The sequence below is a fragment of the Bufo gargarizans genome, chromosome 2 (genome assembly GCF_014858855.1).
Source record: "Bufo gargarizans isolate SCDJY-AF-19 chromosome 2, ASM1485885v1, whole genome shotgun sequence".
Classification (NCBI taxonomy): Eukaryota; Metazoa; Chordata; class Amphibia; order Anura; family Bufonidae; genus Bufo; species Bufo gargarizans.
Genome location: NC_058081.1, coordinates 598705298 through 598720080, shown reverse-complemented (window position 1 = coordinate 598720080; position 14783 = coordinate 598705298). Strand labels below are relative to the sequence as shown.

Here is a 14783-nt window from a genome sequence, read left to right as displayed (position 1 = left end):
GGCTATTGGCTGAGCCTGCGACCGGCTTTCGGCTTCCTGTGGACGGAAAGCGCGGCGGGACAAAAGTAGCAGGCCTGTGGGAAAAGCGAACTTTTGTTGAGAGGAGAGGAGGCTTTCGCTTAGCAACGTCTTGTTTGACTCCTCCCTTAGTAACGGAGGATAGAAGCAGAGAAGCCACCATGGCTCAGGGAGCGGAGGGAGCGTTCGTCCTGCACGGGAGGAAAGCAGTGCTCAGGTAGGTGGATGAAGATGCGGGGGCCATTATACTTATAGAGACTCCCTAGTTACACCATTGATGATTATTGATAGGTCTAATGTTGGGAGGAGGGGGTATCAGTAGAACTACACGTCTCAGCATGCCCAGCAGGCTGCCCAGGGCTGGGGTCATACACTTGCTGGGGCCAGGTGTCTTGAGTTGCGGTTTGCAAATGTCTTACAATTTGCAAAGAGTGAAAAATAGGTTTTTCCAAGCTAAACTAGGTGTGACTGGATGACCGACCTCGGTGACCACCCATTATATCATGAGTGGTGGTCATGCATACATCATCACTCCTGTCTAGGACTTGGGGAGTCTCCTGGTAATTAAAGGCAGGTGGCAGTGAGGTATCGTCCATAGTGACGTCTCCGCGCCCAGTCATGTGACTTGTTCACTTTGTTCAGTGGATCTAACGCCGTTTGACAAAACCTCACCTACAGGTAATACAAGTTCTACCGTCCACAGGGGACAAGATTCCTTGGGTTTGTCTTGAAGTTCTGGACAACCCCTTTAAAATGTAAACAATTCAATGGAGGAATTGGGGATGACATGTAGGTCATCTCATGTGGACACTGAAGGTGGCAATAAATATCGATGTTTTGACGTTATACCATAAGTTGTAATTGTAGGGGGTCCATGTGCTGTGAACCCACCAATCTCTAAAATGAATAGGCTACAGGGTTTTCCAACTCCACAGTTTGTACAAAGCTGTAATAAGTGAGCGCGGAAGAGTCCGAAGTGCGTGGGTCCATCAAGAAGCTGAGCTGTGGCCATGACATGACCAAGGCCTTCAGTGAAGTAACTTCAAGGGGTTATCTGGTTTGTTCATAATGTGGGTCCTCCTGAGATCATGGCGTTCTTGATGGTGGGAGCACCCTGCTATCAGCTACTATTAAGAATAGGAAATCTATCGATCTATCTGTCGTGGTGCTTGAAAGTTTGTGAACCCTTCAGAATTTTCTGTATTCCTTCATATATGTGACGTAAAACTACATCAGATTTTAGATAAAGTTAATCAAATCTACCAAATGAGTTAAAAATATTAGATTTGGTCTGGTTATTTTTTGAGGAAAATGGTCCAGTATCACATGTCTGCGAGGGGGCAAAAGTATGTGACCCTTTAGGATCAGCAGATTATTTGAAGGTTAAATTATAGTCAGGTGATTTTAATCAATGGGATAAAAATTCAGGTGTGAGTGGGCGACTTGTTTTATCAAAGTCAGATTTTCACATGTTTGTAGAGTTGTATCATGGTGTGAACAAAGGAGTTTTCTGAGGACCTCAGAAGAAGAGTTGTTGATGCTCATCAGGCTGGAAAAGGTTACAAAACCATCTCTACAGAGTTTGGACTCCACCAATCCACAGTCAGACAGTTTGAGTCCAAATGGAGGAAATTTAAGACCATTGAATTTTTAGAACATTATTCTTCCCATGAGTGGTCGACTAACAAAGACCACACAGAGAGCAAGGTGTGTAATAGTCTTGAAGGTAACAAAGGAACCCAAGGTAGCCTCTAAGCAACTAAAGGCCTATCTCACATTAGCTAATTTATGAGTTCACCATCAGGAGGACACTGAACAACAATGGAGTGCATGGCAGGATTGCTAGGAGAAAGCAGCTTCTCTCTAAAAAGAACATTGCTGCCCATCTGCAGTTTGCTAAAGGAAAAGTATGAAGGCTATTAGAACAATGTCTTGTGGACGGATGAGACTAAAATACAACTGTTTGGTTTAAATAAAAATAATTATTCCAGCATAAGAACCTCATCCCATCTGTGAAACATAGTAGTAGTATCATGGTTTGGGCCTGTTTTGCTGCCTCTGGGTGAGGACAGCTTGCCATCATTGATGGAAAAATGAATTCTGAATTATACCAGCAAATTCTAAAGGAAAATGTCAGGACATCTGTCCGTGAGCAGAATCTCAAGAAAATGTGGGTCATGCAGCAAGACAACAACCCTAAGCACACAAGTCGTTCTACCAAACAATGGTTAAAGCAGAATAAAGATAAAGTCTTGGAATGACAAAGTCAAAGTCTGGACCTTAAACCAATAAAAATATTGTGGAAGGACCAAAAGTGAGCCGTTCATGGGAGGAAACCCAACCAAGCAGAGCTGAAGCTGTTTGTATGGAGGAATGGGCTAAAATTCTTCCAAGCCGATGTGCAGGACTAATCTACAATTACTGGAAACGCTTAGTTGCAGTTATATAGGTGAAACTCAAAAAATTAGAATATTGTCCAAAGTTAATTTATTTCAGTAATGCAACTTAAAAGGTAAAACTAACATATGAGACTCATCACATGGAAAGCGGGATATTTCAAGCCTTTATTTGTTATAATTTGGATGATTATGGCTTACAGCTTATGAGACCCCAAAGTCACAATTTTGAGGTCCCCTTTGCTCTGGGGGTATGGATTAATTAGCCGACTAGAGGGTGACACTTTGAGACTAGAATATTGAACCTTTTCACAAAATTCTAATTTTAAAGGGCTTCTGTCACCCCACTAAACTCATTTTTTTTTTTTTTTTTTTTTTTTTGGGTACTTATAATCCCTATCCTGCGATATATCTATACATTATGTTATTAATCATTTTCGTTCTGTAGATATGTAAAAAAACGTACTTTTATAATATGCTATTACCTGTCTACCAGCAAGTAGGGCGTCTACTTGCTGGTAGCAGCCGCAAAAAAACGCCCCCTCGTCCTGTTGATTGACAGGGCCAGCTGCGATCTCCTCCTCCGGCTGGCCCTGTCAGCATTTCAAAAATCGCGCGCCTGTGTTGATTCGGCGCAGGTGCTCTGAGATAAGGAGGCTCGCCCCCTCAGCAATCCCTCAGTGCACCTGCGCCAATGAGGTCACCGAAAGACAAGACGTCATCGGCGCAGGCGCACTGAGGGAGTGCTGAGGGGGCGAGCCACCTTCTCTTCGGGTGCCTGCGCCGAATCAAGACAGGCGCGCGATTTTTGAAATGCTGACAGGGCCAGCCGGGAGGAGGAGATCGCGGCTGGCCCTGTCAATCAACAGGAGGAGGGGGCGTTTTTTTTTTGCGGCTGACGCCCTACTTGCTGGTAGACAGGTAATTAGCATATTATAAAAGTAGTTTTTTTTTACATATCTATAGAATGAAAATGATTAATAACATAATGTATAGATATATTGCAGGATAGGGATTATAAGTACCCCCCGCCCCCCCCCCCCCCCCAAAAAAAAAATAAATATGAGTTTAGTGGGGTGACAGAAGCCCTTTAAGCTGCATTAATGCAATTCCTTTTATTTGCATTACTGAGATAAATGGACTTTTGGACGATATTTAAATTTTTCGAGTTTCACCTGTAGCTGCAGAAGGGGGTCAACACCAGATACTGAAAGCAAAGGTTCACATACTCAATTAATAAATGACCAATTCTAATATCTTGACCCATTTGTTTAATTCGGTTATCTTTATCTACTTTTAGGACTTGTGTGAAAATCGGATGCAGCTTTAGGTCAAATGTATGCAGAAATACAGAACATTCTGAAAGGTTCACAAACTTTCAAGCACGACTGTATCGATTATATTTTTCCAGATCGATCTATCTCATATCTATCTATCTATCTCATATCTATCTATCTATCTATCTATCTCATATCTATCTATCTATCTCATATCTATCTATCTATCTATCTATCTATCTATCTATCTATCTATCTATCTATCTATCTTCTATCTCATATCTATCTATCTATCTATCTCATATCTATCTATCTATCTCATATCTATCTATCTCATATCTATCTATCTATCTATCTCATATCTATCTATCTATCTCATATCTATCTATCTCATATCTATCTATCTATCTATCTATCTATCTATCTCATATCTATCTATCTATCTATCTCCTATCTATCTCATATCTATCTATCTATCTCATATCTATCTAGCTCATTCTATCTATCTATCTATCTATCTATCTATCTATCTCCTATCTATCTCAATCTAGCGAGCGAGCGAGCGCAGAGCGAGCGAGCGACGCAGAGCGAGCGAGCGAGAGAGCGCAGAGCGAGCGAGCGAGCGCCGAGCGAGCGCAGAGCGAGGAGCGAGCGCAGAGCGAGCGAGCGAGCGCAGAGCGAGCGAGCGCGAGCGAGCGAGCGAGCGAGCGCCGAGCGAGCGCAGAGCGAGCGAGCGAGCGCCGAGCGAGCGCAGCGAGCGAGCGAGCGAGCGAGGCAGAGCGAGCGAGCGAGCGCAGAGCGAGCGAGCGCAGAGCGAGCGCGCAGAGCGAGCGAGCGAGCGAGCGAGGCCGAGCGAGCGCAGAGCGAGCGAGCGAGCGAGCGACGAGCGAGCGCAGAGCGAGCGAGCGAGCGCAGAGCGAGCGAGCGAGCGCAGAGCGAGCGCAGAGCGAGCGAGCGACGCAGAGCGAGCGAGCGAGCGAGCGCAGAGAGAGCGAGCGAGCGAGCGAGCGAGCGCAGAGCGAGCGAGCGAGCGCAGAGCGAGAGAGCGAGCGAGCGAGCGAGCGAGCGAGCGAGAGAGCGCAGAGCGAGCGAGCGAGCGCAGAGGAGCGAGCGAGAGAGCGCAGAGCGAGCGAGCGAGGCCGAGCGAGCGCAGAGCGAGCGAGCGAGCGAGCGCAGAGCGAGCGAGCGAGCGCAGAGCGAGCGAGCGCAGAGCGAGCGAGCGAGCGAGCGAGCGAGCGAGCGAGCGCCGAGCGAGCGCAGAGCGAGCGAGCGAGCGCCGAGCGAGAGAGAGCGAGCAGCGAGCGAGCGCAGAGCGAGCGGAGCGAGCGCGAGCGAGGCGAGCGAGAGCGAGCGAGCGCAGAGCGAGCGAGCGAGCGAGAGCGAGCGACGAGCGAGCGGAGCGAGCGAGCGAGCGAGCGCCGAGCGAGCGCAGAGCGAGCGAGCGAGCGCAGAGAGCGAGCGAGCGCAGAGCGAGAAGAGAGAGCGAGCGAGCGCGAGCGAGCGAGCGAGCGCAGAGCGAGCGAGCGAGCGAGCGAGCGAGCGCAGAGCGAGCGAGCGAGCGAGCGAGCGAGCTGCAGCGAGCGAGCGCAGAGAGAGCGAGCGAGCGAGCGAGCGCATAGCGAGCGAGCGAGGAGCGAGAGCCAGCGAGCAGATAGCGAGCGAGCGAGAGGAGCGAGCGAGCGAAAGCGAGCGAGCGAGAGCGAGCGAGAGCGAGCGAGCGAGCGAGCGAGCGAGCGCAGAGGCGAGCGAGAAGCACGATAGCGATCGAGCGAGAGCGATGTGCAGAGCAGCGAGCGAGCGCAGAGGCGACGAGCGCATAGCGAGCGACGATCTAGTAGCGAGCGATCGAGCGCAGCGAGAGCCGATCGAGCGAGATCTAGATGCGAGCATAGCATCTCAGAGCTAGCGCATCTAGCTATCGATCAGCGATTCTATAGAGCTATCGGAGCGATCTCATATCGATCATCTTAGAACTACGATATCTATATATCTAAGCATCATATAGATTATCTATCTATCGATCTATATTCAATTATTATCTATATATCTCATATCTATCTATCTATATATCTCATATCTATCTATCTATCTATCTATCTATCTATCTATCTATCTATCTATCATCTGTGTAAAGTGGACATTTCCTTTAAAACTGAACATATACATCTATCTCCCTTCACTTTTTTCCAAAAATGTTCAAATGTAAACATAATTTCTTGAGCGCCAGATGTATTTTTGCGGCTCGTCCTCCTTGTATGATGCCATTGCTGAGCGCCTCCAGCTTCTCTCTTTGCCTCCGGTTTCCCGTAGCTGCTTCCATAACGTCAGTAACAATGCATTCTGTGAATGATGGGGGGGGGGGGGGGTTCGCTGTAGGACCGCTCGCTGTCATGGAAACCGCTTCAGCCGTCCCACACATCCTCAGTAATAAAGGAGATTGTGCGATTATTGAGGATCCCAAACCTGACACATGATCATTATATTGTATTAGACGTATCCAGCCTGCAGGGCTAAGCTATTAAAGGCATACATCGTATAAAAAGCAATAGTCCAGACTGATTCAGTACGATTATATTCCGCTTCTCAGAGGCTAGGTTCACATCTGCGTGAACGGAAGCGGAAAGAAAATACGTTTGTGTGCATGAGCCCTAATTCTGTGCGATCCTGTCAGACAAACAGAGGTCAGAGCGGGACCACACGCTGCAGGTTCCTCACATTGAACTCGCTCATGTATGTCTGGCCTTTATGTGAGTATACCTGGCTATCTAGGGCAGTGAAAGGGTTAATGCTAACATTTCTGGAGGTCTAGGACAGTGAAGAGGTTATGTCAGAGTCCCTTGTGGTCTGGGGTAGGAAAGGGGTTAATGTCAGTATACTTGGTGAAATAAGAGAGTGAGGGTTTACGGTAAGGATCCTAAATGGTCTTTGTAGTGAAGAGATTGATGGCCCAGTTATATTATATATTATCTTATTATAATATTTTAATTGTTTTATATAATGTTTTATATAATGTTTTATAATGTTTTTATATAATTTAGGCTACTTTCACACTAGCGGCAGGACGGATCTGACAGGCTGTTCACCCTGTCGGATCCATCCTGCCGCTATTTGACTATAATGGGGACGGGGGCGGAGCTCGTGCACAGCACGGCAGTTCGCGGTGAGAGGCCGACGGACTAAAAAGTCAGACATGCAGTACTTTTAGTCCGGCGGCCTTTCGCTGCGCCAGAGCTCCGCCCGTCCCCATTATACTCAATGGGGACAGAGCAGCGGTCCGGCGGCACGGCGAAATTCCCCAAGTCTCCCCAAGTAATGCGCTATCCCATCTTCTGCTGCCGCTTTTAGCCGGATTTCAGCGGCGCAATGCGCATGCGCGAGACTTGGGGAATCTCGGCCGCACTGCAGGCTGTCACTCTCAGGCAAGAGGGGACGGTTAGGGGACGTGGTTACCTTGACTTGAAGCAAAGAGGCCGCTGCCCCAAGCTATCCGGCACTATAGCGCTGATGGAGAATAAAACTGCGCAGCATCGGACATCAGGATGAAACAGGCTACGGGCTACTGTGAGGTACTGCTGGCGGGGGTAGATGCATTTTTGAGGTGACAGGTTCCCTTTAACGCTTCCAGAAACAGCAGGAATCAGGATACAGGACGGCACCTTCTCTTCCTCTGTGGTGGCAGAGCTGTCCAGAGCCGCTTGGGTTTTCCTGAGCGCCATTGTATGTGACTTGAGAGGGTGGCAGGATATGAGTCTGAGAGTGGTCTGTGGGCAGTCGAGTCTATTATTAAGGAGGGGTCACAGAAAAGTGATGAAAAGCAGTCAATTCCAGAATATAAACCATATTTAGTCTATGTCCAAATGAGGCGGATTTGTTGGAAAGTTGCGGTGTGGATACAGCACAGTACAAGGGGATTGGGTTTTCAAAATGTTCTAATCCGCATCATGCTCAGTCCAGTGCAAATGGTGAAATCCGTGGCAAGATCTGCAACAAAATCTACATGAAACACATGCAGATGTAGCTGTGGATTTGCATCAAATCCATGGCTTAAAGGGGTTGTCCGGGTTCAGAGCTGAACCCGGACATACCCTTTTTTTCACCCAGACAGCCCCCCTGAGGCTAGCATCGGAGCATCTCATACTCCGATGCACTCCCGTGCCCTGCGCTAAATCGCGCAGGGCACGGGAATAACACACTGCCGGGCGGTAACTTCCGCCCGGCAGTGTGTTCGGTGACCTCACCGGCTCTGAGGGGCGGGCTTTAGCTCTGCCCTAGCCGTTTTGACTGGCTAAGGCAGAGCTAAATCCTGCCCATCAGTGCCGGTGACGTCACCGGGGTTCCTGTCAGCTCCATGTCAGGGGGGCTGCCGGGGTGAAAATGGAGGGATGTCCGGGTTCAGCTCTGAACCCGGACAACCCCTATAAGAGTTGAACGTGGTCTGAAGTTAGTGGTTCCCCTACATCATTTTTTCCTGCCGTTCCACAACACTAGAAAAGTTGTGAACCAATGGTCTGCTGTAATAAGGGGCTGAATGCAGATTTTTTTTTATCCCTTATCACTCCCCTTTAATGAATACCCACCCACCACCCTAGAGGAAGAGAGAGGGGGGACAAAAAAAAAAAAAAAAATTCACTAACACGTGCCCAGCCCTATAATGACCAATTTTTCCATAATTCATCATGATTTTGTGATTTCTTTTACTATGGCCCTCCATCACCCGCTCTTCCTTGATCAAATTATCGATTGCTTTTCTCCACTGAGCCGCTGAGCCGGGGGGGTCTTCTTTTACCCATTTCCTAAGTATGAGGAGTCTAGCTTAAAATAATACTGGTACTGTATTAACGCTGCGGGTTTTCCATACGATAATCCATGCAGAAAACCTGTGTGTAGTCCGCAAGTGTGCAGGTACCCTTAGTGGGATCATGGAGGATCACTTCAAGACTGGGGGCATATTTCCTAAAGTCTACAATAACCTCTTGGTGCTAATCTTTACACGTTAGATAAACAGGGGTGACGATACCGTATGGAAGGGACATATACTTTTCTCCTTGTCCACTTGCCAAGTAGTCAGTTATCGTCTACTACACACCACTCAAGTCTTATAACCTTCATTTTTCAGAGAGAAGCCATATGAATTCCTAAGCAATACACAGAAGACGACAAGCAGCCATAATCTTAGCTTTCAAGAGTCTGCTAACAATCGTAGATTACATGGGAGCCGAGGTGAAGGACGCACATTTCCCGATGAATTCAATGGTAAGCCTAACCTATTGTCTATTTTAGTAGAAGTGACTATTTTTAGGGTGTTTCATTTTTATGTGGTGTACTATGTATAGATATACAAGGTATATATATTAAGGCTGTAGAATAGATAGTATGACTATTTTAAGTGGTAATTCATTTGCTTTGTCCTTCCACCCTCCAATGAGGAGTTGGGGCATGGAGTGTGGGTTATCTTGAAGGCCAGCAAATAAAGGTTGAACTTAAAGGCTGTTCTGTTAAATTGGAAATGTAAAATGTAATGTTTCTAACCAGACATCCTGCATTAAAACCAGGTAACACACTGTCTTCATATACCAAAGAGAATCTCACCATCGATGACTTGGAGGAGAATTTGAGGAAACTTCAGGTACAGGTGGATAGTTTGGCTTCTAGTCTGAATTTTGAAAGCAAGAGATCAAACTCCAGTATCCATGAGTGGCCAAATAAAATGGATGACTCCTTGCATAAAGGTACCAGTGATCCTACTCTAGCATCAGACTGGTTTTTAAAGTCAAATCATCTCAACAAGCCACATGAGATGTTTTCTACAGTACAGAGTTCTGGGCTACCAACATTTTCAAATTTATCCATAAGCCGCCCAGCTGTCATTGGTCCATTTTCAGAGTTGAATTCCACATCCTCATCTTTGACCCCTTCAGACATTGCTTACAGAGAATCCATCCCTGTGAAGCTTGGTGCTCCTCATATTGTTGGAGTCAAGTCTTTATTACCCCCCAAGATCGCTGTACGTTCTGGTTCTCCAGAAAGAACTAGAGTTTCTACAGCAAGAGGAAGATCTCAGTCCCCAGACCGTTCTCATTCATTTTCCCCTGACTCAAAGAAAACCAGATGGCTAAGATCAAGTTCTCAATCGCCAAAGCCCATCTGGAGGCCAAACTCTGCCAAAACTAATGCCTGTGCTCAACCTCCACCAAGAATGAAATCCAGTGGGAAGACATCATCTTCCAATAGGCAGTCGCGCTCACGGTTCTACAGACCAGGAACTTTGGTCACAAGGTCCTTCACTCCTCCGAGGAAGATGAGAAGCAATCTGAGCTATTCGTGGTCTCCGTACAGCATCCCATCATCTGCAATATCGGCACCTACTGCAGAAGAGATCAGTAATAGGTATAGACTTGCCTTGCTTTTTTTTTCTGGTATGCTAGACCTCTTTGACATTTCATGTAGTTACAGAAGCACTCCCACAAAACTTTTTATTCTCTGACCTGTTAGAAAGGTACATGATATAAATGATTGTGACGGTAATCTTCTTGCCAGTGACTATATTTTGTGAGTTTTAACCTATCTTCTGATCTTCAGCTGTGTCATGTGACCAGCACTCTGATCTCCAACTGACACAGGACAAGAAGTCAGTTACTTCTCTGTTCTTTCATATCTGATAGGAATACATAGAGAAACTGGCTTCCTGTCCACACAAAAGATGCTGTGTTATTTGGAAAGTCAGTGTTGGTCACATGACACAGCTGAGGGTTTGAAGCGAGGTTATAACTCACAAATACAGTTACTGGTAAGAAGATTACCTTCACTACAGTTTGCGTCATGTACCTTTCTGACAGGTCAGAGAATAACATTTTTTGTGGGAGTGCTTCTTTAAGGCTGAATGAGGTAAGATTTTACTTGAGCATTGTGTTTTCACAAGTTATGAATAGTGATAAGCAATTTTCACCTATTTATGGGATAGTTAATAACTGCGAGGTCGGTGTGGGTCAGACCACTGATTCCCCACCAATTTTCAGAAGCTTACCCATTTGAACGGAGTGGCAGTCGAGTGTGCACAATGCTATTCTATTCAAAGTCTATGAGACTAATGGAGATAGCGGAGTACAGCCCTCTGCAATCTCCATACCGTCTGAACTGAGCTTGAGAGAACATGGGTAGGTGAAAATTGTTTATAACACTGTACAACTGTAACACATCCTGTTTGAGCCTATAACATTTGTGGGAAAATGCAATTGCAGTGACTCGCAGCGGGCGGGCAGGAGTCTTTTAGGAGACATACTAGACACAGTACTATCTATACTTCTCTGATGTACATATGTTTATATGCCAATAGCCAGACACAATTGGCCTGGGATGTAAGACCGGTGCTGCTATTGGGACTGCAGATGACTGATATGGAGTAGTCCCAGCTTTACATGACTTGACCATATGATGTACTCTTTAACCCTGATATGCTATACGTGTTGATGATTTAATGAACATTGACTTTGTTGTGTTAGATTCTTGAAAACACTGGCAGGGGCCGATGTGGGGATTTCTGTCGTGGAAGCTTCTCCGTATCAGCAGGAGCTCACTCGGTTACGACTGGAGCGGCTCCGCGTAGAGGAGGAATTGTTACTGGAGATTAAAAGGCAGCAGGAGCTGGAAAGGACCCGAGGACCAAAGCCAAAGTGGTGAGAATCTGTATTTCTGATCTCTCGTGGTCTCACTGTCACTTATAGAAGCAATCAACAACCTGCCCTTTTGTGTTTTTCATCAGTTTAGAGGTAGGAATAAAATAGTTTCCACCCTGCTGGGTCTTTTTCAAACTTGAAATGTGAAGAAAGGCTTATTGCTGTGCACAGCGTGCTGTGACTTCTTCAGTACTTTTTCCGTTAGTGACCTCCCCTGATTCAGTCATACGTACTTAACCTATTTTTCTTGTTGGAAGGATTCAGAACCGGGAACATCCTTCTTGTTGCACGAACCAGCATTACCCATCTTAAGGTCCGTTCATGTAGGACCTGAGCCTTTTATCAGATGTATACTTTGGGAGCATTGCTGATGTATACCTCTGATAAAAGGCTCTGACGTTCTGTAGGCTACTGAATAGACATCCCCTATTAACTCCTGTATACCATGTGGTATAGTCGACTACGTTTTTCCATACAGTAAGAAATAAAGATATACTGACTTATAGCAGCCTGACCAAGACCAAATAGTCACCGTTATGAGATCAGCATATAGCGAAGAAGGACCAGCACTCACTTTCTCTTGAAGATACTTTCATTCAAAGCATCATAGCATTATCAGTGACTACTTTCGGTTCAAGCCTAAGCTTTTTTCGAGTGGGACGCCTTCCCTGGACACGTGCAAACCACAGTGCCGACCCATCTTCTTCAATAGTTTTGAGATCAGGTGACTGGAACCCTATGGAGACATTTGACGTATACTAGTATGTAGAGCAAATGTAGGGTTTGAAAAAAATGTGAACAGAGCCTTAGGTGACCAGGACACTTGGCCTCGGAGAATAATCTTGTCTGTTTTTGACCATCCAAATGAGAACCACTGGCAAAAGTTATCCAACTTTTAGAAGTAACTATGCATAAAAATTCTGCTTGGTCTGTTGGAACAAGGTTGAGCACATATGAAGCTCAACTGTGGTCCCTCTCAGTAATTTTGGAGACGGAGGGGTCCTCATGCCTTCTGGGCATAATTTTATATATTAATTTACCTTTACACATGCCAATGGCGTAACTTTTCAAGTTGAAGTCACCCAGGGAGTCATCTGATCATTGCGGCTCCTGCTTGTTTAATCCCTGGCAATCTGCTTCTGTTGACAGGAGCAGACACCTCTGGTCATACGGTCACCGTAACATTACCTGTCAGCTATTACAATGAGTGACAGAGCAGATAAATACATGGATCTGCCAGAGACCCCCCCCTCTATGATGGCCTTATGCACTAATAGTTATCCAGATGAGACTGCCACCTCCACACCTCACTAGTTATATCCAGATGCCCTAATAGAAAGGAACGTTGTCCATGACCGCTAGACTGACATTATGGAGAAGTAAGTTTATTAGTTCTCGGTCAAGTTCACATTCTGCATTTTACCTCCAGGTATGAGATGAAGAACGCGCAGTTCCATTATGAAGCTCGGAAGAATAATGAGCTTCTGAAGACCAGTAAGGATTACCAATCAATCTTCAATTACCGTCAGGATCTCTCTGCTTCATCCAAGGATTTTCAGGAGCACTTTAAGATTTCACACTTGGAGCCGGTATAAATCGCCCCTCTGCTTGCGGAATGTGATGCGTTTCCCATACCTTTGGTAATGAGGCAGTGTGCAAATATATACTGTAGGTGTGTTAAATAGATTCAGAAAAACTGCGTTCAGGGAAAGTTGGGTGTACATGATAGGCCGAGTTCACACTTTAGTTATTTGGTCAGTTATTTCCATCAGTGATTGTGAACCAAAACCAGGTGCGGGTCAAAAACATAGATCGGGTGCAGATCTTTCCCTTATATGTTATCTCTGAGTAGGCTTCACTACTGGTTTTGGCTCACAATAACTGATGGAAATCACTGACCAAATTAGGGTGGGTTCACTCTTGCGTTAGGGATTCCGTTATGGCTTTCCATTATAATATGTTTATAACGGAAAGCAAAGGAATCCATAAAACGGAAGGACGGATCCGTTCTTCTGCCCATAGACTTGTAATATGACGGAATGCAAAACTGAATCTTTTAAAAGGCATTCTGTTCGCTTTCCGTCCTAATAGAAGTCAATGGGTCCCAGACGGATCCGTTATGCTTTCCCATAGACTTCTATTAGGACGGAAAGCAAACGGAATGTCTTTTAAAGGCTTCTGTTTTGCATTCTGTCTGGGCATTCCGTTATTTTCCGTTATTCCCATGTTATAACGGAAAGCCATAACGGAATCCCTAACGCTAGTGTGAACCCACCCTAACTGAAGTGTGAACTCTGCCTTACTATAACTCAGGGCGTGTGTTTGTAACCAGTGCTGCGGGTTTGTTACAGTTTCGTAGTATGGTTTAGCACTTGTACACCAACTAGTTTTTTTTTATTTCAACCCACGCCTGATGTAACCTCTAGAGCAGGGATTCTCAACCTGCGGCCCTCCAGCTGTTGCAAAACTACAACTCCCATCACACCCTGCTGTAGGATGACCGGGCATGCTGGGAGTTGTAGTTTTGTAACAGCTGGAGGGCCGTAGGTTGGGCATCCATGCTCTAGAGGAATACTAGTGACCATGCATTGGGATGTGACAGCAGTGTCCGATTGGTGGGGATCTGACTGCATTAACCCCCCGCTAATCACAAGAAAAAAGTAGCAGTGCCACCTTGGAAAGCGTGTGCCACTTTGCTCTGCTTTTTCCATATAGGAGGCCATTGACAATAATGGGCCTTGTGACAGCCTTGTGGGCAGAGCTACTAAGAGACAAAGTGGCACTACTACTTTATTTTAGTGATCAGTGCGGGTTACAGCAGTCAGGTCGCTGCCAGTCAGACATTGATGGCATATACTTGCGGGTATGGCCCCAATGTCTGTGCTGAGAAAGCCCCTTTACTGTCTCACCTCAGCAGTTGTGTTGCTATCCATTACTATAAAGGAATTGCAATCTCTGTACTACCCCCCCCCCCCCCCCCTCATGTGATACTATTTGATTACCAAAAGGAACTGGAGGGATGATATCCAATCTTGTGTGTGGTGTGTGTAGTTCTGCACTCCAGAATTCTGCCTTCAGAAAGTTTCAGAATTTGACTTTTTACGTTTTTTGCATTTTTACGCCACTCATGTCAGTTTTGAAAAGTGGTTGAGAAAGTATTTGTGGTTAGCCTGTCCAGATTTATGAACAGTGACTTTTTAAAAATGCATAAAAATGCCCTGCATCCTGCTCCAATAAAGGGGCAGTGTAGAGAGTGGAGTAACATCTCAAGACAGAAGTGTTAGACCTAAAGGTGTTGTCCGCTTTTGTTATATCCTCAGGATAGGTCATCAATATCAGATCGGCAGGGGTCCGACACCCGCCCCTCACCTATCAGCTGTATGAGAAGACGGTGCGCACGTGCCGTCTCCCTTCCTGTT

General features: G+C 46.0%; 1 protein-coding gene across 1 annotated transcript; it reads left to right on the top strand.

The window, feature by feature from the left end:
* The first annotated feature begins 75 nt into the window (after window positions 1–75).
* Window positions 76–13046, top strand: LOC122926793. The gene is made up of 5 exons (XM_044278277.1): window positions 76–235; window positions 8808–8944; window positions 9244–10078; window positions 11191–11364; window positions 12794–13046. The coding sequence occupies exons 1-5, from the start codon at window positions 180–182 to the stop codon at window positions 12957–12959; spliced, it is 1368 nt and encodes a 455-aa protein (XP_044134212.1). The 5' UTR covers window positions 76–179; the 3' UTR covers window positions 12960–13046.
* Window positions 13047–14783: the final 1737 nt, after the last annotated feature.